The sequence below is a fragment of the Elaeis guineensis genome, chromosome 12 (assembly GCF_000442705.2).
Source record: "Elaeis guineensis isolate ETL-2024a chromosome 12, EG11, whole genome shotgun sequence".
In the NCBI taxonomy this organism is placed as follows: Eukaryota; Viridiplantae; Streptophyta; class Magnoliopsida; order Arecales; family Arecaceae; genus Elaeis; species Elaeis guineensis.
Genome location: NC_026004.2, coordinates 16101369 through 16125277, shown reverse-complemented (window position 1 = coordinate 16125277; position 23909 = coordinate 16101369). Strand labels below are relative to the sequence as shown.

Sequence of the window (23909 nt, the reverse complement as noted above, 5' to 3'; positions counted from 1 at the left end):
TTCATGTTGATTTAATGCAAATCTAATATTTTTAAATATTCACATATAATATAATCATAAATCCGATTCGATTCAAAACACTCGTAACTCAACAGCCTCGACTATGACCAACGTTTAACCCCCATTGGCGGGATCCACAGAATACCAGCGCACAACCCCCACTGGCAGGGTCCAGAAATACCAGCGCACAACCCCCACTGGCAGGGTCCACAAATATCAGCGCACAACCCCCACTGGCAGGATCCACAAAGTACCAATGTATAATCCCCATTGGCGGGGCCCACTGAAACATAGTTAGGCTGAGAGCATAAATCCGATCTATATCAAAACACTTAGTACCACAATATATATCATAATCTTTCACTAAACATGTGCATAAATCGATATACCATAACATTTCAAAAGCACTTTTCTTTCAAAACATAATTTCATAAATCATGCATAATTTCAGAGAATAATTATTTATTTTCAGAATAAATATGGAATATCTCGAGGAGATGATTCATTACTTACCTTTCACGGACCACTGAATGAACAGATCGACTAACTTCTAGAAGATTCTTCTGTGCCTGAGCTCCGACGGCGTCTTCGGCCTCTGTTTTCCGGCGAGTACAAGAATAGGAGACCGCGGCTTCAATCGGGAAAATCGGAGAAAAACTCCGGCGATCGTCGGTGGCTGATGGATCTACACTTAGAGGAGAGGAGGGAGATTCTTATAGAGCTTGTCCTAGGGTCTTTTAATGGTCCTAGGACTCCGATTCTTGATTAGAATCGGGGAAGAGGAAGACTCCGATCGGGAGTCTTCCTCCCTGTTTGTTTTTTTTTTTTTTTTTCTTTGTGAGCTGGTTTTTGGGCTATCACAATATTAAAGGTATAAGTACATCAACGAGGTATAATCAAATACAGCGGCCTTGGTGAATCAAGGACACATGCATTAATTACATCCACAAATTGTTTCCAAGAAGAAATCTAAGAAAAAATGGAGTAGGCCAAATGATACTGAACATGGAATAACAAAAAATGTATTGGATGGTAATAAAATTTATTTTATTTTAATGTTTTTTGTTTTTGCAATAGGATGGGTTCGCAAAGAAAAAGAAATTATCAAGAATTACCAACACAAACCACGAGAAGCATGAAGAATACCATGCTTCCAATGCTTCCCGGGGGGGGGGGGGTCCAAGAAATTTCTTGGTGTGCATTGCGGATTAACATAAAATTCGTTTCATATTTGACTTCTCTTTTCCAAGAAATGATTCCAAAAGATATATTGTTTGTTTATTTTATTGTATGTATATATATATATATATATATATATATATATATATATATATATCATGGAAACTGCTTGTAGTGTTCTTAAAAAAGAGAATTTTTTTCTATTTAATTATAAATGATACATGTTTAATTTGAATGTGCTTGTGTTAGCTACACAAGATATTGTCAAATCCACGGGCCCATTCCCTTGCTTTTTCATATTTTGCAAAAAAATAAATTCATATAGTTTTGAATGTTGAAAGAAAGATTTAAGGGACAAAAAAATAATAAGTACATATATCAAGCTGTACTAGCTATTTACCATATTGATGAGAGAGAAAATATGATAAAAAATAACAATTATTTTTCTTTTCTCTCCAATCTTCATATACTAAAACATGCAAAATTTTCGTAGAAGCATAAGATATTGGTCAGATTACATATATTCTTATTGGAGATTAATTTAAGAAAAATAAAAAAATATAAATAACTAGATTCATTGTTCTAGCTATGCAGCTTTTATAAAAGCACAACTAGATGCAACCTTTATAAGAATATGCATAGTTTCTAGATTAAATTAAAGATCTCTGCCATCTCCTATCTTCTATCATTATTTTATTATTTATCTACTTCTAGTTATATATAAATAGAAGTTAGATACAAAATCAGTCCGTCAAATTTGGAGAGCATAACTGCGAGAGTATTCTTCTTTCGTATGTCTATATGCAATGGGAACTTTCGAAGTTAATAATGAAGCTATACTCTTAAACTATGTTTGGTAGCTGACAATTTATCTATAATTTAATATGATAATTTTGATTACTACATTTGGTATATTTTTTAAATGATAATTTAGGTTGTTTTGATAATCTAGATTACTTCATAGAAGATAATCTGGATTATTTTGGAGAAGGGTGGCTATCCAGATTATCACTTCTTTAACAATATTATAATAAAAATTTTAGACAAAATTATTTCTTAAAAAATATATATAAAATCTATTGCCAATCCTCCCCCCCACCCCACATACGCCTCCGATCCCTGGCTCCTTTATCTCCCTTTGCCTGCCGGCGGCTCCTCCGATCTTGTCCACTATCTCTCCTTGGCTCTTTCATGCCCATCCCTACTACCCCACAGCTCCACATGCATCCACCCCTCCTCCACTCCTAGTATCTGTGGTTCCCCACATCCCTCAGTCCATCACTTTTCCACGTCGCCACCACCACACCCACATCACTTTCGTTATTTCTTATCAGAAAAAAAAAAGAGCACCATGACAAAATTATTGAGATTATTTTAAAAATTTGATTTCATATTATCGACAATCTGATTATCATGCCAAATAAATCAATCAAAATTTTCAATAATTTTACTGTAACATTATCTATGTGTGCTAAACACACTAATCAATATTACTGATAATTGAATAGTGACAATCTATTATGAAGGCAATTCATATTACTTTCCAAGATTGCTTGACGATGCATCAAGCACAATCTTAGAGAATAAAAATTTTTTAAAAAAATAAAATATTTTTTAATGATAGAGTGTGGACTGGCCTCACAGGGAGTATAGAAATAGATAGGAGAGAGAGCAAAGAGGCACATAGTATTATTTCTATACAAAAACATGGTTGAACCCCAAACCCTCATAATTTTTATCATTAGAGGTATCTTTTCATGATATTTTTTATTTAAAAAATATTTGGTTGGGGAGAGTTGGGAGTTGGGGTTTAGAATAGAAATATAAATGGGTGACTTCCATCCCAATTATTTGATTAGGGGGGTTCTATTTTGATTCTGATTTTGGAGTGAAATGAGAATGATCCAATCTTCCTCAAACTCAATTCTAACTTTCTTTTAAGGATTCAAATCACCATTTTGATGCTGATTCCGTCTCTGATTTCAATCACGAACTAAACACTTTAAGAGATATAGTCATTTTGATTCCAATTTTGATTCCGATTACGAAACAAATATCTATTTATAAAAAATCTAAGTATCTCATGCGATTAGGGTTGTAAAAAGAATAAACTAAAAGTATTTTGAAAAAAAATAAATATTATTAAAATAGTTAAAAAACTAAAATAAGAGAATTTTAAAAAATTAATCTTTCTATTTTTTCTAGCAGGTGCAAAAATATCAAGATCCAACCCCTCTAGTGTTTTTTTTTGATTCAAATATCTAAGTCTACTTCTACATGTGGTGGAAACTTCCGAATTGGCCGAGCAAAGCTGGACTCCATGAGTAAAGCCACCTAATCAAAAATTTTAAAAATAAAGTACAGTTGCTTTTAAGAATCTCAGAATTATAGTATCCATTCCAAATGATTTTTCTTAAGGTACTCCAATTAATGGAAACTCCTAAAGTTGGTCAAATGAAACCTGACTCTTCGAGCGGAGCCGTCAAACAGAATTTTTTTTTATATATTTGATATGGTATGCTTTCTGCATCATACGAATGCGTTATCTATTTTAAATTATTTATTTTTTAAAATTTAAATAATATAACTTATTTAAAATTTATTTGAATGATTGAATCCAAAATTTTATCAGATTTATGATTCGAACTAATATAATTAATTAAGTTAGATCGATCTAAATTTATTTTTATAAAAATTTTAAAAATTATTGAAGTGGGTTGGCCAAAATCTTATTAGAATGGGCTAGTCCAGATCATTGGGCCATATCAGTTAGGTTGGTTTTTTTTCTTTATATGGGATTGAGGTGGCCCTATTTTAATAATTTTATATTTTTATAAATATAGAGCTAGCACTTCCTAATTTAGTTGATTGGATTGATCCAATCCATAAATTTTATAAAATTTTAATATAATCACCTAATTATATTTTAAATAATTTTAAATAAAAATAATTTTAAAAATACTTTAAATATTGATCTTTTTGTCTGTATTAACTTTAAAAATAATTATTTTTTTTTATAATTACATATATTGCTCATGATGGTAGACTCGTATAAAATTAAAAAAAAATTAATTTTTTTATACATCATATTTCGATCCCGTATGTGAGTGGCCGCCCGGGTGCACAAAAAATTTCACATAATCAAATCTCAATCGCCCCTTACTTCCTCCAGCTCTCTCCACAAATTTATTTGTGAAAAATATTTTTGCCTTTTTTGAGATAATCCGTTCCACGTGTCACGTCAAAATCTAGGACTCCCTCTTATTACCGGAGAGGGGAAGAAAATCTGACCATTGATCAAGGTAATTTTCAAATTTCTGACATGATCGCTAATCGTCGATGCCGGAAGTGATGGCTTATATCGGCCCTCATTCCGGCCGTTTCCAAGGCTCCCACCCGAATGAGACTCCCGAGAACAGACTAGAAATACCCAACAGAAAACCGCCTCCGTATTCGGCCGCTCCAAGCCACCGTCCAAGCTTCCCTATTCGGCCGCTCAAGCCTCCCACCCGGTTGGGACTCCTTAGGACGGAAGAAATAGAGGAAAAACGGGGGAAACAATAGGAAAAATCAACGAAAACAAAGGAAGGACGGAAAAAATTTAAGGTAAGACCTTTCCACGATTTTTTTTTTTTTTTGCTTTTCGCTTCTTTTTTCTTTTCATTTCATTATCTTTTGCAGAGATTTGTGGGAAAGGAGAGCATTTGAGAGAAATTAGAGGGGTTTCTTATTCCGATTGTGTATATGGGATTTTGTGTGAGTTGCGACGGTGTGGGTTTCTTAATCTTGGTATAACTATCAAAAAAAGATTCTTATTTGGCTATAAAATTTTCAATTTATGGGGTTATAAGCTAGTCTTTTTATTATTTTTTATTCTAGTGTAACCAGAAATTCATTAAATTTGGGTTCTTCTTGGTGCCCGCCCCATTGGATTTTTGTTCGTCTTCCTTACTGTTCATCTTCCACTCTCTACAGTTCGCAAAGATGCCCCTGGAAAACGTAGCAGCGCCTGTCTATCCTGGTCATTATCATCTCTATTTTAATAAAGCTCCAACGATAATTTTTTTTTATGTAAAGGTGTTTTTTGAAAAAAATTAAGAAGTGATGCCCATCAAATGTTTCTCTTTGAACTAATCAGAAACATAAATTATTGTGTGTGATCGGAAATTTGAAACAAGAGAACTTGCAAGCCTTTTTTTTCTACAAATTTGAATTCAGCTTAGTGCTCTGATTTTTTTTTTTTAGGTATATTTTCCGATGAAATATTTACTAATTTTTAATATAAAAATATTTTTTCCTTATCGAAGCGGTGATTGAAAAGCCTCGTAAAAAGGTAATATGAAGAGCTCGCGAGTACGATAAAAAGGAGCAGCCGGTCCGGACAAAAAGACCTCCAACTCAACGCCCTGGAGAACCATAGCTGGAGCTCCCCTTTCGCCGTGAAGCGGGAGGCCACGGTGGCGAACGGCGGCCTCTACTGCGACGGGTGCGGCGGCTGCGACTTCGAAGCCGGCGACGATGGCTTCTTCTACTGCCAGCAGTGCGGCTCCCAGAGCCAGGAAGTCGTCGCCACCGGTTGCGCCGACGAGGATATCCACGGCGACGGCTCCGGCCCCGGCGCCGTGTACAGTATCTTCCACCACCGCGCCCGGCGGCAATCCGATGCCCCCTCCGCCGCCCCCAAGATCTCCAAAGACGAACTGCTCCGCTCCCTCACCCAGTCTCTTTCCGGCTCCGCCGTTAGGAGGGAGGACGCGGAGCCCTCGCCGGCACGGCCCTACGGGTTCGACGATGAGCCCTCGGAGCCCCGCGACTTCGGGTCGGGGCTGTGGCCCGACGCTGAGACTCTCGCTGGCGGGATACGGCTCCGGTACGTGCAGGGGATGCAGGTGATGATCCAGCTCCAGTGCGAGGCCCTGGTGGAGAGGTTCGGGGTGAGCCCGCTGATCTGCGGGATTGTGGGGGACATCTGGCTGCGGTATGTGGCGTTGTCGAGGGTGTTTGATGAGAAGTGGGTGGAGAAGGTGATCGCCGAGTCCGAGGCGGCGGCGGCGGCTTCAACAAATTTCCAGGACGGTGAACCAGGCAAGCTCTCGCCCTTCATTTTGTTTCTTTTTCTTTATCTCAAAGAGAGTAAAATTGCTTCATTGTTTCAGGTGAACCCCGTTGATCCTCTTGGTTTTTAATGGAAATACTTTATTTTCACCTCTAAAGTTTGGATTTTGAAATTGAAGTAGCTAACTTTGAAAGAGTAATAAAGGTGGGGTTTAGTTGAAGAAGTAGAAGGTTTCATCTTGAAAGGTTATAGGGCTTTAATATGGTCGACATAACTTAAAAAGAGCATGACTATTATCAGAATTTATTCATGGAAGATCAATATCACTAGAATTGAGTTCTGTGTTCGTGGTATTGCATGCAAAATTGCTCCCTTTTGGAGTATTCTATCTGTTCTCTGTTGTCTTAAGCTAATTCCTCCATCTCCATCTAGTCTTTCTACATATTTGCAGTGGTTTCTCATTGGTTATTTCTCAGATCAGTGCATATGGTTGGACTTTGATACCTATGATGTCAGATTGCTGTTGTATGAAAAGGAGAACTTATAACTTCAGCCTATCAAACACCAGGGTAGTCTAGAAAAATGCTATTTGATGTTCATGTATGGTTCCCTTTTTCTTGATGTGCTAGTACCACTGCATTAATAGAGTTTCTTGATGTTGCCGTTTTATGCAGCTTAGGGTTTCAGTTTTTAGAGCTATAGTACTGTAATCAAATTGTCAATTGAATCATGAGGTACATTTTCACAAATCTCAATAGTTATCCATCTTTTATAGAGGTCCTATCATACAAAGAACAACATCTCTAAAAGTCTTAATACACAATCAATTTTTTCTGGAAGTTTCACTATCTTTTCCATGATATTTTGCTTGATTTTATAGTTCAAGCTATGTGGAATTCATCTCAAAATTAAGGTTAAAAACTTTTCTAATTCACATCATCAAAAAAAAAAAAGAAAAAAAGAAAAAAAAAGAAAAAAAAGAAAAAAGAAAAAAATCATTTCCAGTCACATATTGTATTCTGGCCAGGCAGTTATTAGACTTATTTTTCTTCTGTAGTTGACTTTCTTTCTTTTTTCAGCATCCTATTTGAATTGATTTTGGTTGACATGTTGTTTCTATCTACAGTTTGCTAACGTTAACTTGTATCTTTGGCTGCAGAACAGCAAAAACCTTCTAAGCATATAAAAGCTAAATATAAAATGGAACCTCACAACTCATATGGACAGAGAGCAATATATATTTGGTTTCGTTCATTGAGAAAGACAATACCTGTATATTCTTCATTGGCTATTTCGTTTCTTGTTTGTCATATAGCACGAGAAGCAATCCTACCAACAGATATTTGTAAATGGGCATTAGAGGGCAAACTGCCCTATCTTGCTGCATTTGTGGAATTGGACAAGTACCTTGGAAGTCCTTCAAATGCTTGCCCTTTGAGTACAAGATTTTTGTTTAGGCCTGTTCGAGCTATTGGAGCATGGCATTTAGAAGCTGCAGCTGGTTCTATTGCCCAAAATATTGGCCTTCGACTCCCTTCTGTGAACTTTTATGCAATTGCATGTCGCTATTCAAAAGAACTCACTCTTCCATTGGAAAAAATAATTCCACATGCATGTCGCCTTTATGAATGGTCCATCCCAGCAGAGTTATGGTTATCTAGTAATGCATCTAGAATTCCCACTCGTGTTTGTGTGATGTCAATATTAATTGTGACGATAAGGATCTTGTATAATATACATGGCCATGGGATATGGGAGATGAGTTTATCTGATCGTGACAGTTCTCCTTCATGCTACACCAGAGTCAATCATAATCCCGGTGAACTAAAAGTGAGCTCTGTACCAGACTTTGGGGAGATAGGTGGGGATGCCAAAAAATTTTCTTGGACCATGGGTTCAACGTCACAAAATAAGGTATTGCATAACAAGGCCACTGAGTTTGACACTAAAGAATTGTTGGGCATTCTTGAAGGTGCATATGATAAGATCAGCGATGCACATGGTAAGTAACCTGTAAATCATTTAATTCTTGTATGTATGCAGCAATAATTCACTATAAATTTTGGATTGCATTGAGATTTGCCTAGGGCTCGAGTACAGACCATTTGAGTACTTTATAAACTGAAGTGAATCATCATTTTTGAGTTACTTTCTTATATAACTAAAGAATTTGAAGATTTTTTGAGTTACCGTGTTGAAAAATTAAATAATTTATGATTTACTGCATTAAATAATTGAAGAAACAAAACAAAGTAACTTCTTAAATGGTTAAGTATCCATCATATTTCATTGGGAAAGGCAACAAATTTTGACAATATTTCATGATTGGTGCTTGTATGGTTACATAGTAATGCAGACAGTCATGAACATGATCACTTTTTTCAAATGTCATCTAGTGCTGTAGTTTATCTTCATAGGCTTGTGAAGATATGTAGTAAGAGTAGGATTCTCTTATTTCCCATTCAACTGAACCCAGTTAAGAAAAATAAAGAAAAATTATGCCATGGCAACTTCCATTCTCTGGAAAAGAAAAATAAAGAAGTTTCTACTCGTACAAAGTCAACCTTCTATATTTTGACAAAATCACTTGAGTAAGTTGGAACTCTGTCCTTGTTGAAGGCTAAAATTTCAAAAAAGGTAGATCAAGTTATCATTCCATGAAGATGAAAAGCCTTTGAGGAAGCTTTTGTCTATGATCATTACCGCTATATGATTATTTAATCAGTTTCCTGTTGTTTAATTAATGAGCTGCAGCCATAGCCTGAGAAAGTCAACTGTCATTGGTGCTTTGATACCTTGCTATCTCATAATTTGCTTTTCTGTTGACACAGATTATTCCAAAGATTTGCAGTCGTATCTCAAGTATTGCAAGGATATTATTTTTGCTGGGATAACTACATCATATGATGAGGAGATTTTAATAGAAAGATTATGGAATATATACGATAAGCAAGAGGTACTGTATGGCTTCAGCCATTTATTCTAGTTCAAGAGTTTTACATTGTACTAGGTAGGTCAAGAATTGGAGCTTGCATATTTATCTAGGACTTCACAGTGTTATTTTACTATATATGCTGTACAATGTTTCCTCGGGTTGCTATGGTGCATGCATGAGCAGATGGACATGGTATCTTGAAGGCCATTTTACCATATGAGCTGTCTATTATTTTTTCTAGTGTTATACTACATACACAAGCAGATGCGCATGGTATCTTGAAGGTCTTTTTTATTTTTGTCCCTTCCTATAACCATCCATGATATGGCAATATCCTATTAAATACATTTTTAGAATTCTACATCCTAGGCTCCAATTTATGTGCACAGTGAGTAGGAGCTCGTGTGAAATATTTTAGAGCAATTTTATTGTGCAAGAAATTATTATTTTTTTCCTTTTCTGATCTTCTTGTACAAGTTTATTATGTAACCTTGAACAAGTTGTATGGTAGGTTGCACTTCAACCTGTGTATTTCTCTTGTCCTGAGTGAAAAGCAAAGACATCTCCCTTGAGGTAGGGGCTGCCACAGACTGGTTTCAAGGTTAAGTAGTGTAGTAGCCTCTGGCCAGGTTGAGGCTTCTTCAATCTTACAAAAAGTAGTTAATCAAAATTGAAAATGGGAGAAAGATAATACATGATCATAAACTAGGACCATGTGCAACAAGCATTATTAACAACTGGGTTCACTGTATGAGTTGTTTGCCAGCAATATCAGTGGCTACAATCTATTTAAATGTGGGCTTTTCATATCCTTCCTCAGAACTCAATTCCAGATTATCTACTATTCCTTCTTGATCTTTATACATAAGTACTCCACATCTGATTCTGAACAATCTTTATTATATAAGATATCTTCTACTACTGAGTTCCTTGTGAACTTCTGATTATATCAAGTCATGTAATTTCATGCTCTCTTTCGACTTTGATAGAGTGTTGTTAGTTAAGCGTATCTATTTTTTCTGAACATGCTTCTAATTGAGTGCATGTAAAAGAGTATAACAGATACATAATTAATTATCAATTTTTACCCTTAACCTTGCCTAAGCTTCTAAGAAGTTGATTTTTGTGCCATTGAAGAGAATTAAGGACTGTTAAGACTGCATAGGAGCGGCAAATAATTTATGCTATCTGAAGGCATTTATTGTCAGATCATACATCAAAAAAAGATTCCACAGACTGCCAGCAGAATTTTGCCTGATGATAAGTTGAGAACTTCATTTGGTAATCCAAGTAAAGCATGAAATGGAACTCTGGCATTTATAGACAAGAATACTAGTGAATTTTTGGGCTGGTAAGATTTTGCTTGATTGACTATGGCAATTCTCTTTCAAGTCTATTGCAAGGTTATGAAATTCAGACCATGGAATCATCATTTTGCTTTATTTACTTTCTTGCTTGGTCTGTCTGGTCATGCTCAAGTTAGATACTTCCTTTCTTTCTGGCACTCGTGCATGCATGTGTGTCTGCATGTGCGCATGCACATGTATGTATTCCCCTATTTGATAGAACTTTGTAGATGCACAAAAAGCTGGATAACAATTGAAAAATCAAAAGCCACTTTTCCCTGTTTCTTCATCATAAAGTTTACCCTTGTGGTTAGTGCCTCGTGACCATATTTAAGGGCTGCTGTCAAATCTGCTTGTTGCCACAGGCTGGATCAAGTCATGGTGGGTATGTCTGGGTCATTTGTGTCTGGCCTCTTTGAGTCAGTTCTTTGGATGGCTTTATGTCTGCCCTCATTCCTAACCTGATAATTCAAAACTTGGCTGGCAGTATTATTATTTTTCTTAAGCCCTTGTCAACCTTATCTTATTTGTTATTCTTTTAATCCTTTTTTCATGTCCTGGTTCTTCTATTTCTTGATGTTTCTGGCTTGCAAGTTTGGTGTGCTGCTTTGAGCTCATGGGTTAATGTAATCAGAGATAGGCTCTCTGTGACTTGATATTTGAATCCATGTAATTTCAGGTTGATAATCTACAAGAGGATGCAAAATTTGAGTTTCTTGATTTGAAAGGAAAGAGACTGAGAGACGAAGTACCTAGTAGTGAATCAATTAACTCCAAGAAACCAAGGGAAGATAGCAAAAGCAGCCTGAATGAAGACATAGGTAGATCGTTGGATACACCAATGGACAGCAAATTAACCAGCACATATGAATTTCTCAGAAATGACTCTGGCCTTTGTAATACTTCTTCAACGTCTTGCAAAAGTTATACACTAGACAAGATGAAGATTAACATGGAAGAGAATGGCTTCCAGTACCTTCCTCCAAGACTTCATCAGAGGACAGATGGTTATCTTCACTACAAGAGGAAGAGAGTTGATGGGAAGCTTATTTATGTTGCACATGCTGACTACTATATAATATTACGGGCCTGTGCAAAGCTTGCTCAGGTTGATGTTCGGGTGATGCATTTGAGTGTCCTGAAATTTGAGAGAAGACTTGCTTGGATTGAGCAACAGATTGAGAGCAGCTTGAAATCTTTACCTGAGAGAATGACAACAATGACATAATGACGGGCTGATGACATGTGTTGACTATGAATTTTCATCCGCAGCAGAGGAAAGAATAGTGTTCTTACTTTGTTTTGTTCAATCAGTACTGTTTTGTTTTATTTTTCTATTATGTTAATATTACTGATAATGAATAATTTGTTGGGGCCCATTTTTTAAGTCGGGGGCTGAATGAAACCTAAATTTCAGTTTTCTGCATCCTTCATTTGTGAGAACAAGATGAATTCCAGGTAATACCTCAGCTTATTTTGCCTACCCCTTTATTTCACACTTTCAACGGCAAATTTCATGTTTCGACCTTATATCACTCTTAAATTCCACCTTTTTATGTTTTAATTCTTGCATCAGAGAATCAGAGAAGGCTGAATTCTCTGAATTCTCATGATGTCAATGAGTTCCTCCAGCTAACCTGAATTAGTCATCTGAATCTTTTCTTTATCTATTTGGGTGATCGATATGCTCTGTAGTAACACTTCTGTCACATATGTCATATATTTGATCAGGTTCTTTCAGCTGGATCATGCAACTTTGAGCCTTTTGTTCTCTCCTTGGAAGGATTGATACCAACTGAAGAGGATGACGCTTTGGTTTATTTGTTCATATTTTTAAATGCTTTGTCCCGGAACCATTAATTAGTGGGCATTCTGGTTTGTCATCAGGTAATGTCTATCATCTGCAAGAGATTGTGATTCATTTGCCAGGAATATTTCTTGATATTAAAGAGGAAAGGTAAGACAAAGCTGGCATTGAGCCTTGCTTCTATCTACTTACTAGTTATTTGAAAGAGATATTAATGGTTTTAGTGAAGATATTAGATCTCTATAATGTTGGTATGTAAGATATAGTGTCCATCCATATTTGTATAAGGTAAACTAGGTGTGCATCCATCCATCTAGTTTGCATTGCCCTAACCTCTTCTTGCCTAGTGCATACGAGACGATTCTTCTAGTGTCTGACATGACAGCGGACACGTGGGGTTGAATGTGTTCTTTTTTTGTTGGCCTCTGGGGGCGAGGTTGGAACACTTTTGGCTGGTTTTATTTTGTTCTAGATTGCCAGCACTCTTTAATATAAAGATTATTTGGTCCCTAGCCTATGTCCTCTTTACAAACAACGAATCCAAAGTTGAAAGGGCTCCAGTTGGAATGAACCCCATGAGTAAGAGAAATTATATCCTACGTTATGCAGTGCACACCGTCAATTATAGCTCTCGTGTGAAGTAATAGAAAAACCTAAATCAATTTGTGATTACCGTATTGCTAAAGAAATGAGTGGTTGTGATTAGTGTCATGCACAATCATATGATGTATGCCATGCAGAATATTATTTCTCCACAAGTAAAGAGATTCGAAACTCTTGAAGTTATATTTTTTGGGTTGCGTGGACCTTGTTCCTCTGCATATTATATCATAGACCTAGAAAAGAATCTAGGAGTGGGACAATTTTTGGGGGATATGTGTATAAAGATCTGTGCATGGATTGGAATTTTCCATTGTTTTAGTATACAAATTACAAAATGTTGTGCTGCCTAGATTCTATTCAGCAAAATTCTGTTCCAAGGATGGAATCCACGTTGTACTCATGTGCATTCCTTTTTCTTGTCATAGTTGCCTGACATGATTTTTGATGATCAGAGGTTTGCACTCAATTTACAACATTTATTGAGGCACATTTTCTTGATATGTTGAGGCCACTTGTGGTTAGGTTGAGACTTGTACAATTGAGCTTTTTCAAAAAGTCCTAATGAGATTGCCATACTTCTATAATTTATTGAAAAAATGATTTAAGAATGACTTTTAGACTTGGGATATGGTAATGTGTTAGCACATAAACAATTAATTTATTAAAATATTACCTAATATTGTCCATGAAAACTTGAAAATATATAAAATTCTAATCAGATCTGTAACAATGACTTGAGGACTTTGCCCTCAAATTTGCTCATAGGTGGAAAAAGACAAATAAAAAACTTATTTAGTAATTTTTTAATTACACATCAATAATATTTAATTTTATAATTAGATAATAATTTTATTTAAATTAAAGGATGGACCTTCTCTTCCTCCCTCCCTCTCTATCTTTCTCAGCAAGTCTGCCTAATTACTTCCAGTGACAATTCTGATTTTTGCCTTTCAATCTTATTCTTTTATTTATTTATTTATTTATTTTACCAATCTGAACGGCGAAACCCGATTTAAATTTTATCCAGATTCTTCCAGGTGCCAATATAACTTCTCACAAGTGCTACGACTTGTGTGTCATCTGAGAAGGCTGTTTGCTGTTCTGGATCGAACAGCTGAACCACCACCAACTCACGGGGACCTCCTATAAGTGCGGTGTCTCCCGTCGCATTCCTTTCAATCTCAACCGTCCATCTTGCATCTCCCCCACTCTGCTTTAGCCACGTGGTGGGTTCCCATCGTTCCCCGTCACGTTGCCGCCTTCGCTGATACAGGCCAAACACTTAAAACATAATATAGAAAAATCAAAATAAAAGATTATGTCTCCAACACTATGAAGGACGAACAATCATCAGCATACAAATTCTATGCGAGAATCTCTATCAGCCATCGAGATTTCCCACCTAAAGAAATATGGGCAGAAGATCCCACGTTGCCCATATAATTATATTCTATGCGGACTTTACTACTTTAGATAGGAGAAATTAACTATTCTTCTGTCATAGTTCCAACTTCCAACGGGGATAAAAAAGAGAGGGAGAAAAAGAAAGAATTCGAGAGGCAGGGAGAGGGTGGGGGGTTCGGGTTGTATCTTTCGGGTCAAAGAACCTTCTCGCGTCCGTGATATCGGATCGAAAGAAGCCTCCAAACCTCCAAAGTTTCACCCTCTATGTAAACGCTCCCTATCTTGAATCTTTCATGAAATTTTTTCGGCAATTTTTATCAGTTTCTATACCTTTTTCTCTCTCGAAAGTCTCCCTTTTTTCCCCTTTTTTTAAAGTTTTAGAAAACACAGAATTTTTGCGGATTGAGAGGAATTTTAATCCGAATCTCTTTCTTGATGCCGATAGCTCGACGGTTTCGGGTAATGCGGGATTGGTTCGATGAGATCGCGGTGTAAAGCGTTGTAGATTTCTGATCGGAGGAGGCTATTAGAGGATTTTGGAGAGAGGAGCCATGGCTTGCCGAGGATGCTTCGAGTGCCTGCTGAAGCTTCTCAACTTCGTGCTGACGGTCGCCGGATTGGCCATGGTGGGGTACGGGGTCTACTTGCTGGTGGAATGGATCAAGGTCTCTTCTGGGGGTGGCGAGGACCCAATATCCCCTGTTAGCGATAATCCCGTGATGTTGACGCTCGGAAGGCCCATGCTTCTCGTCGCGCCCATCTCCACGAGCTTTGTCGATCAGCTGCCGAAGGCTTGGTACGTTTTCTTTTTCTGTCTTTCGGAATTTTTGGTGATGTGGGCATGTTTGCCCATGGAGAAAGATTTAATTTTGATGTGGTGGAAACCGTAATTTTGAAGTCCAATAAAAGATAAAATTATAATGCGTACTTGTTTTTATACGATGAAAGTTTTCATATTGATGCGTTGCCAATCATGATTTTTGAAGACTAATTTCATTATAATTGCTCAAATCTTGTTCTCTAATTAACTTGTTTGTATATGATGAATGGTTTAATTTTGATGCGTTGCCAACCATAATTTTCAAAGTCTAATTTCATTATACTTGGTCAAATCTTGTCCTCCAATTATGTATTATCTGATGTTTTTCTTGGTTTAGACATCTTAATTCTTGTTGACAAAGTTAGTCTTGGAATGTAGCAAACTCGCAAATGACAAGAACAGGAAAAAAATTATATATATAAAAAAGGGGGGGGGGGGGATATTAACCTTGTATTTTTTTCTTTCTTGAAATGATGAACAAGGAAATGAGTGTGAATATGCGGTATATAATGCAATTTTCGGTCAGTTGTCTTCTAGACATCTGTTTCTGTGAATTGGTAAAGATTTAAATTCTTCATGTATTTTTCATAGTACTTTTTGGTGGAAAGCTGAGTCTTGATTTTTGCATCAATGGTGTGATGAAACTCCCAAGGTTAGCATGCATGAGAGAACGTATGCTGCCAATGGTGCACACATCTTCTGATTTATTAGTGTATTTGTTTGCTTGTGTAGTTAGTTGGACATGTAACCAACTTATATGCAAATCTGCAGGTTTATTTACTTATTCATTGGTATTGGAGTTATACTCTTCATTATATCTTGCTGTGGATGTGTTGGAGCAACAACGAGGAATGGGTGTTGCCTCTCTTGTGTATCCTGACTTTTGATTTTTTTTCTTTTTTTCGGTACAATTGAAACATACAGACATGAACCCTTTTTTCTCAAAGAAAACACATCCACACATATTATTTGTTTATTTCCATCATTTTCTTTTCATTATTGTCAGTCTTTTTTTTTTTTTACATTTTTATTTATGGAATAGAAGGCAACTTTTCCTTTCACTGTACTTCATGAGTTTTCTCTTTTATGTTGGAAAAAAACTGCTTCATGGTTTCAAGCTTCCTGCCACCATACGCTGCAATAAGTAGACTTAATAGTTGAGCATCTTGCAAATTGATATTATCAAGTTCTTGAGGGTGCTCAGTGAACTTGAACTAGAACCTTCCGATGCATGAAGAAAATTGCTAATTTCTTATCAACATTGTTCTCAGCTTAAAAGCATTTATGCAATTGCATAAATGGATTGGGCTTTGTTTTGTCAATTTCTGTGCATTTCTTTCTTGATCACTAATATCAGTGGTTGTACCAAGAATCATATTTCCTATTGGGATAAGAATTTATGTTAATGACAACTTTAAGAAGATATGTGCTTTTGCTTTATAAAATGTCAGTCAGATGGAGAAAAAAAGAATGCAAATGGGTTAACCTTTATAATTTTATTTAGGTTGTGAGGTTGAGTATACACAGAATATACTAGGCCTTCATGTGTCAAATGTTGTGTTTGGTAGAAAATTAGCAGTTTTAGTGACTAGGACAGATGTAAGTCATGTAAGTTACCAGCTTGTTTAAGCCCAGAACTTGATATTTGTACCAATTTGAGGTCAACAAGCTAGGGCCATTCAACTTGTCTGTTTTTTATGTGGTTTTATATAGGAAATCTGAATTCTTTGGCCAGTAATCGGTGCCTAAAAGATTGATTCAGTTTGTTATATAATGCTAGTCAACTTTCCTTATTGTATAGGTTCATTTCAAGTCTACAAAATGCTTGGAGGGTTATCATAGATGGAATGAGTTTATACTGTGAGAGAAATCCTTACACTCAAACTTCTTCGAGGCTTTAGGGTAGCTCTGCACTTGCCAAAAGTTGCCATCCATGAATATAATAATTCTCAGAGGGTTGCTCTTATATTCACAGTGGTTTGGAAAAAGTCAATTCAACCCATCCATGGAGCATTACTGACTTAGACTTGTGTTCCATAGCCACTGTACATGGCTGGAAATGGTTTGGATGATAATGCTAATGATAGGTCAGCATACTTAGGAGACAGTCTAACTACCTCTATGAGGCATTGGTGTCAAGTATTCTGGTTTCATATATAGTAGTCTAATTACCTTGATATCTTAACATTAGGACAGAGCTAGTGGTCAAGGTTGAAAGCTTCAGTATGTAACATACTCTGCAGTTCAAATACACATGATGCTGAAGCATGGCTTGATATGCATTTGGTGTTCCATAACTTATCAGTAATCATCCTGTACACCAGAATATATGCCATAATGTGATTTTTCTTTATCTATTGGGTCATCCTTCCTCAAAATTTTTGGCATCCTGGTGTATGATTTGTCCTCTGCACAACACTGACTAACAGGGGGTCAAATCCCACATTGTTGGTGAGAAAACTTTGTCTCTCCAAGTTCTCTTCTTTTTCAATCTCGTGGGTTCTATACTGGATTCATAACTCGAAAGCTATTCTGATCCTTCAATAATTGGTGCTAAAACTCCAGAAATTACAAATGTCAATATAGGAATAACGCTTGATATTATCAGAAATGCCTAGAAAGTCAATATTGGTAACATTGATAAATCAGTGTTTTTAATAAAATATGCTAAATGCTTGTCCTGATTAAATGAATATATACAAAAGAGAAAAATCAGTTTTTTCCAAATATCCACTTCAAAATATGTGAATTTCTAAAATAAGACATGACCTGAACCTAATTATAGTGATTCAATAATTGGGATTCACCACTATTTTCCATTTTTTCTCAAATAGATGTGTTTCTTTCATGTACCTTAACCATAATCATCAAGCCTTGTCACAATTAGCTGGGTCGGTTTATGAATCATTACATGTATTCTTACATACTAATGTGAAATTTTCAAAGTGATGGGAAAACAAATGTTAAACCTTTCGGATTTAATTATGCATTTTTTAGCAATAAATGTAACATATGTTTGGTTGCTAATTGGCAAAATAATTGAAGCTTTAATATGATTAAAGGAGGTATGCATGTTTGGAGGAACTAGTAGGCGTTCTGGATAAACTAACTATATATATAAGAAGGTAGCTTTGTTGTTTGGAGCTGAACTACATGCTTAGGTTCTTAAAACTAGTCTACTTATCACTGTGAAGCTACAAAAACTTAGTTAAACAAGAGCGAAGTTCCTCTGATGTATAATTGAAGAGTGATGTGTGTATATTCTTGTCAGCATTTGGTAATACTTGATAGCATACTATTCCATAGTTTTGCTTTCACTTAGCTGTTGGTTGTATATGTTTCTTATACATGTTCACTGGTTTGAAGCAATGAAAGAACATTTTGGTTTGATCTTTCTATACTTGTACTACATTCACAAATAAAATGCAATATGTGTTTGGGCTATGCTGATAAATGCAAGATGTTTTAACTTAAGATGGTAACTGTTTATAGGAGTGAAGATGCTTGGTTGGATGCTCAAAACACACATACTGGGTTTTTTGCAACAACATAAATTTAAAAAAGAATCTTGATAAAGGATATCTTAGCAATAAAGAAATATATAACCAGTACTAAAGATTAGTTTAACTCTCTCTCTCTCTCTCTCTCTCTCTCTCTCTCGCTTGGTGAACTAGGATGGGAAGCCAGGCCAAAATTGGGTGAGGGTGGGATTGAACCCATAACTGATATTCAGCAACCAGTGATTTACTAACTCAACCAATTGGTCCCCTCAAGTTATCAGGTAATTTTAGCTGATTAATTTGGGTATCATGTTGGGCACTCTTTCAATAATTTGAAGCATCTATAAAACATTGATATTTTTTAGGCAAAGATCTTCTGCATTGCCCACTTGTCAAGTGAAAATGCATAGACGGCCTTCCTTTGTCATGCAAATGTTTGTGATGGAGCTAGAATAACACTCCATGTTTACTCAATAAATTTTAATAAAGATTAAACCATTAAAAAAAACTGAACATTCTAGCTTGTCAAGAATTAAACATTTCAGGCTTTTAGGAAATCATGCATGCTGGACCTGTTTTTGTTTGGTTTGGTTAGCTTGTTTCATAAGGTTTGGCAACATGCAACATAGAGATTGCTTCATCAGTATTAGAGGGCACAGACTCATGAAAAAGGATGACCATGTTGAAGACTATTGACATTCAACTGATAGAAGTCTAGAAGATTTCATCTTGGAATTTGTAAGTAGTTCATAAGGATTTTCAGCAGTTTGAGATGATTGAAGAGGACCATAGGAGAGATCAAAGAGGTTCATAAGGGGAAAGCAAAGACACATGCATTGCAAATAAATGGGACCTGCTTGCTAGTTCTTATGTGGTTATTGTTAGGGAACAAGAAACTAGATTCATTAATTCATCAATCTGCAGTATGTAGTCAGATTTCTTATGGTTTTAATTTAAAATGCATGATATGCAAGACAGCTTGTTGGCTCTACTTTAGTTCATTTATTCTGTTGAGTTATGGTTTCCTTAATTGAACTAGTATTCTTTCTTAGTAATATTGTTGATCCTAGTAGAGCTGGCAGCTGCGGCTTTCATCTTCTTTGATCACAGTTGGAAAGATGTGAGTTTCTCTGATCTTATGCTGTTTCCTGGTTCGCTTTTCCAATATTTTTCTTGACAATGATCTTTTGTGCAGGCAATTATTCCTGCTGACAAAACGGGGGACTTCGACATGATATATAGCTTCTTAAAGAAGAACTGGAAGATTGCAAAATGGGTTGCGCTAGGAGCTGTTATTTTGGAGGTCGATCTGGAATTCCCTCCTCATTATTTACTGTTCAATTAGACATGTAGTTTTTGTCCTTTGATTATCTCCTATCAAGGTTTTAAATCCCGTGAGATAGAGCTGTCTTGATTTTCTCATGGAATGGGATGTGCCGCTGTTTCGTTCCGTCTCGATACTCGGGATAGAGGATGTCCCAAGACATTCCGTTTGAGATACTGGGATGCTAGTAGGACGTCCCGACACATGGGATGGTACCCCATCCCAATGTCTTGCGGGGATCTGAATCCTTGCCTCCTATATCTCAATATACCTTCAGCACTAGTTTAACTCTGTGTTGCATGCATATATTCTCTTGCATCTGCTGGCCCTACCATTCCTTGTCTTTCACCAATTCCCACTTCTGCATCTCTTTAATTTGCACTTTAAACTTGTCATTTTGTGAAGTACATCAGTTAAATTACTTTTCATTATGCAGGCATTGGCATTCTTGCTAGCTCTCATGATAAGAGCAGTAAACCAACCAACAGACTATGATAGTGATGATGAGTACATTGCTCCAAGACGTGGTATCCGTCAACCATTGATCAACAGGCAGGGTCTTCCACCATCAGGGGTGCCTAGTCTCGACCACCGTCCAAGCCGGAATGATGCCTGGAGTCAAAGGATGAGGGAAAAGGTACCATGTATTTCATATTATCAACATTGTTTAATATGTACTTGTTGAACCATCTTGTGCTAAACTCTTGGCGCCTTGCTGACAGTATGGTCTTGATACATCGGAATTCACCTACAACCCATCAGATCCTAGCAGGTTTCAACAGGCAACAATAACTTCAGCAGAAGAACGCGGACGCTGTACCATACTTTGAAAGCTTGCTGTTTATCGGTCCGGTTTTCGTATAAAACTAAGTTTGTCGGTCACTGCATGTACAACTTGAGGTTTTTGGGAATGGTATTTTCCAGCTTGATGTGGTTGAGGGACTATTATCTGCTGTCTAATTCTAAACCATCAGCTCACGTCATCAGCAAAAATGCCATTTTCCCTACAGAAGTAACCTCTTTTGTTTTTGCTTGTTAACACATGATCGAAACTTCTTCACGTCTCAAATTGGTTGCTAAGCTATATCTGCACTCTATTCCAATGAGGGAAGAGCATCCAAATGCCAAAGGTTTGAACAAAACAATCTTGCAGGCAAGCAAGCAGGGGCCCAACCTTGCAAATGCTCTTTAGGTGAGAAGCCTTGGTGAACAATCAAATATTGCATTTTCTTCTCTTCTTGACCTTCTTTCTGATTTATCTTGATTCTGCTTTTGGAAAGAGTTTTTGCGAAGAGTAGCAGGTAATCAAGACCACTTCTAGAAGCAGCTGATCATTCTGCATTTGGTGATTTATAAACTTGTTCTGCTGAAACTTGCCTGATCAGTAGCTGGAAGATTTGGGGTGTGTGGGTGGAGATTGCAAAAGAGAGGGAAGTTGCTTGCCATCTGTTGTAGGCACAACTATTGGCATCCAAAACTGATTCTTTTTAACTTTGCTAGAATTGCCTTTGGTCTTGGCTTGCGAATATTGAGAAAAATACAATGCAATGCTACACATGGACAAGAGAAACTGAAAACAAAAATAGGAATTGGAAAATGCACACCAAGAGTAATGTAAATCTGCAAACCAAAGACCGGTCGGTTAGGGTTCTAAGAAGGCAAGGTAATCTATGTTGTTGCTATATGATCACAATGGTCTATAATTTCATAATCAACGCATTATTATAGCAGAGTTTATCTAGCTCTGAGTTCACTTTTTAATTTGTTATGGTTGGTCATCATTAAACGTTATAGCCACATATAATAACGAGAAAATGATGGAAGTGCCATATCTAACATTATTCTTGTATTTTAAAAAAATATTATATTTAAGATATATTAACTTAAGAAAGAATAATAAATTTGTAGTTGTGCCAATACATGCCAACATTATCATTTTTTTTTTTTTTTTGGGGGGGGGGGGGGGGTGTTGGGGGGGCCAAAATATGTATCATGATGCTGCAAGAGTCCTATGGCATCTATCCACACCTAATAAGTCCTTACATTAACCATTATAAACTTATAATAGCTGTCTAAATCCTTAAGGATGCGTTTGGTTAAGAGTAGCGTCTTTCTTTGTTTCTTTGATTGACCTTGACTTGCTTGCGAGGAAGATGACTATTCTGGTGAAATAGACAGCCCGATGATTGAATCGGGATCACCCACCCCTCCGATATAATTTACCAATGGAAGAAATATGTATCCTTCAATGAGTGAAACTCCCAAGGCCTTTCTCGCTGGGCGTGCTTGCATCTTAAATTAAAAATATATATTTTTTTAATTTTTTAATTTTTAAAAAATAAAAATAAAAAACAACGTTCGGTAACACCATAGAAAACAAAAAATAAAATTAAAAAATAAAAATAATTATTTTTTTATAAAAAATATATTTTTTATTTTTCTAATTTTACTTTTCTTCTTCTCGATTTACTCCGACTCGCCCTGACGCTCGAGTTACTCGCCTAGTGTTTGTACTCCTTTCTCCATACCTTTTGGCGGTGCGGGCTTCGTCCATCGCCCTCAATGAGCCAGAGAAGGAAAGTAGCTCTCGGATCGCGTGAGCGAGCTGCAGCGGCCGCCGTTGTCCTCTTCTTTGCCGCAGGGGCTGGTGGGGGTGGACTGGAGAGCCCTTGGCGAATCGAGACTCTGACGGAAGAGGTGGCGCATGGCGGCGATGAGGTCCTCCACCGGGTTGGCAGGTGGCGACGCGGATAGGAAGTCCCGGGAGAAGCTCATGTGGCGGTTGAGCGCCTCCTCCATGGAGATCCACCGCATTGAGATCCGCCGCCCGACGGGGCAGATCTCGTCCTTGATTGCCTTTCCTCTGATGCTTTCACTTTCCCCTCCCTCCTCTGTTGCTGTTCCCGCGAGCCCGCTTCCTCAGGATCGGTGCCTCCATCCACGCCGCCGTCATCCATTCTGGCCTTGAGGTCAATATCTTTGTCTGCACCGTTCTTATCGACTTCCATGACAAATGCTGTGAGATCAAGGCTGCCAGGAGGATCTTTGATTCTATAGAACATCGAAATATGGTATAGAACATCGAAATATGGTATCTTGGATGGCTATTGTTGTTGGATATCCAAATTCTATTGATTTAGATTTAGGTAGGGTTCTGTTCGATAAAATGCCAAAGAGAAATGTGGCAACTTGGAATGCCATGATTGATATGGCTATGTCAAGTCTGGAGATTTGCTCAATTTTGATGAGATGCCCGAAAGGAATGCAATCTCCTTTACTTCGTTGATCAATGGGTATGCAAAAGTTGGAGACTTGGCATCAATTAGTTACCAAACATATTTTTTTATTTTTATTTTATAATAAAAATAAAAAAAATAAAAAATATTTTGTAGAAAATAAAAAATAAAAAACAAAAAGTATAATCAAATGCATCCCAAATTAATCAATATGTGAGGAGTGGCATTATCAGGAGAGATTATATCTTGCGCCGATTGCGTCATCTAGTTGCACATCATGCACTCTGCCACTCAGATTGTCTCATTTTTATAGGAGTGCACATCATGCACTCCTATTTATCATGCACTTGTCCATTTAATTGGCCCACGGGAATGAGACGATCAGATTACTGTAGTGCACATTGACAAACATTAAATGATGCCTATAACCCGAAAGGGTGACAAACCTTTCTGAACAATCCTGGCTGTATATTTCATTCAATCAAGGAAAGGAATTCTAATTTATCCGGCCAATAATTGGTTTCACTCTCGTCCTATTCTCCTGATCACATTAAAAAGTTTGTCTGACATGACTATCGGTTTCTCCAACAGTTCCCATATTACCTAACTACGGAAGACTAGCATCAAAGAAAGGTACCATGGTTATTGTCATCAGAAGAAAAAATGATCCAAAAGTACGACCATTGAAAAATTTAAGCT

The 23909-nt window shown here is 36.8% G+C and overlaps 2 protein-coding genes across 3 annotated transcripts; both read left to right on the top strand.

Annotated features, from left to right (window-relative positions):
- The first annotated feature begins 4511 nt into the window (after positions 1-4511).
- Positions 4512-11944, top strand: LOC105054991 (TATA box-binding protein-associated factor RNA polymerase I subunit B). The gene is made up of 5 exons (XM_029267580.2): positions 4512-4785; positions 5487-6264; positions 7395-8237; positions 9067-9191; positions 11196-11944. Exons 2-5 carry the CDS (start codon positions 6063-6065, stop codon positions 11742-11744), a joined length of 1719 nt encoding a protein of 572 aa, XP_029123413.2. The 5' UTR covers positions 4512-4785; positions 5487-6062; the 3' UTR covers positions 11745-11944.
- LOC105054922 (tobamovirus multiplication protein 2A) lies at positions 11835-21043 on the top strand. 2 transcript variants are annotated; one of them, XM_073247062.1, is made up of 8 exons: positions 11835-11974; positions 12248-12473; positions 14776-15126; positions 15922-16021; positions 19690-19770; positions 19846-19953; positions 20411-20611; positions 20697-21043. In XM_073247062.1, the coding sequence occupies exons 3-8, from the start codon at positions 14882-14884 to the stop codon at positions 20802-20804; spliced, it is 843 nt and encodes a 280-aa protein (XP_073103163.1). In that variant the 5' UTR covers positions 11835-11974; positions 12248-12473; positions 14776-14881; the 3' UTR covers positions 20805-21043. The 2 variants fall into 2 exon arrangements, with proteins under 2 accessions (XP_073103163.1, XP_010934868.1); XM_010936566.4 differs by lacking the exons at positions 11835-11974; positions 12248-12473 and adding an exon at positions 14437-14596.
- Positions 21044-23909: the final 2866 nt, after the last annotated feature.

What these genes read in the sequence shown, in the direction of transcription:
- LOC105054991 (XM_029267580.2), top strand. Translation starts at nt 6,063, where the DNA reads ATGCAGGTGATGATCCAGCTCCAGTGCGAGGCCCTGGTGGAGAGGTTC. An exon ending in TTTCCAGGACGGTGAACCAG is followed by an intron (nt 6,265 to 7,394) that starts GCAAGCTCTCGC and finishes CTTTGGCTGCAG; the next exon opens with AACAGCAAAAACCTTCTAAG. An exon ending in TAAGATCAGCGATGCACATG is followed by an intron (nt 8,238 to 9,066) that starts GTAAGTAACCTG and finishes CTGTTGACACAG; the next exon opens with ATTATTCCAAAGATTTGCAG.
- LOC105054922 (XM_073247062.1), top strand. Translation starts at nt 14,882, where the DNA reads ATGGCTTGCCGAGGATGCTTCGAGTGCCTGCTGAAGCTTCTCAACTTC. An exon ending in TTGATCACAGTTGGAAAGAT is followed by an intron (nt 19,771 to 19,845) that starts GTGAGTTTCTCT and finishes TCTTTTGTGCAG; the next exon opens with GCAATTATTCCTGCTGACAA. An exon ending in GTCAAAGGATGAGGGAAAAG is followed by an intron (nt 20,612 to 20,696) that starts GTACCATGTATT and finishes CCTTGCTGACAG; the next exon opens with TATGGTCTTGATACATCGGA.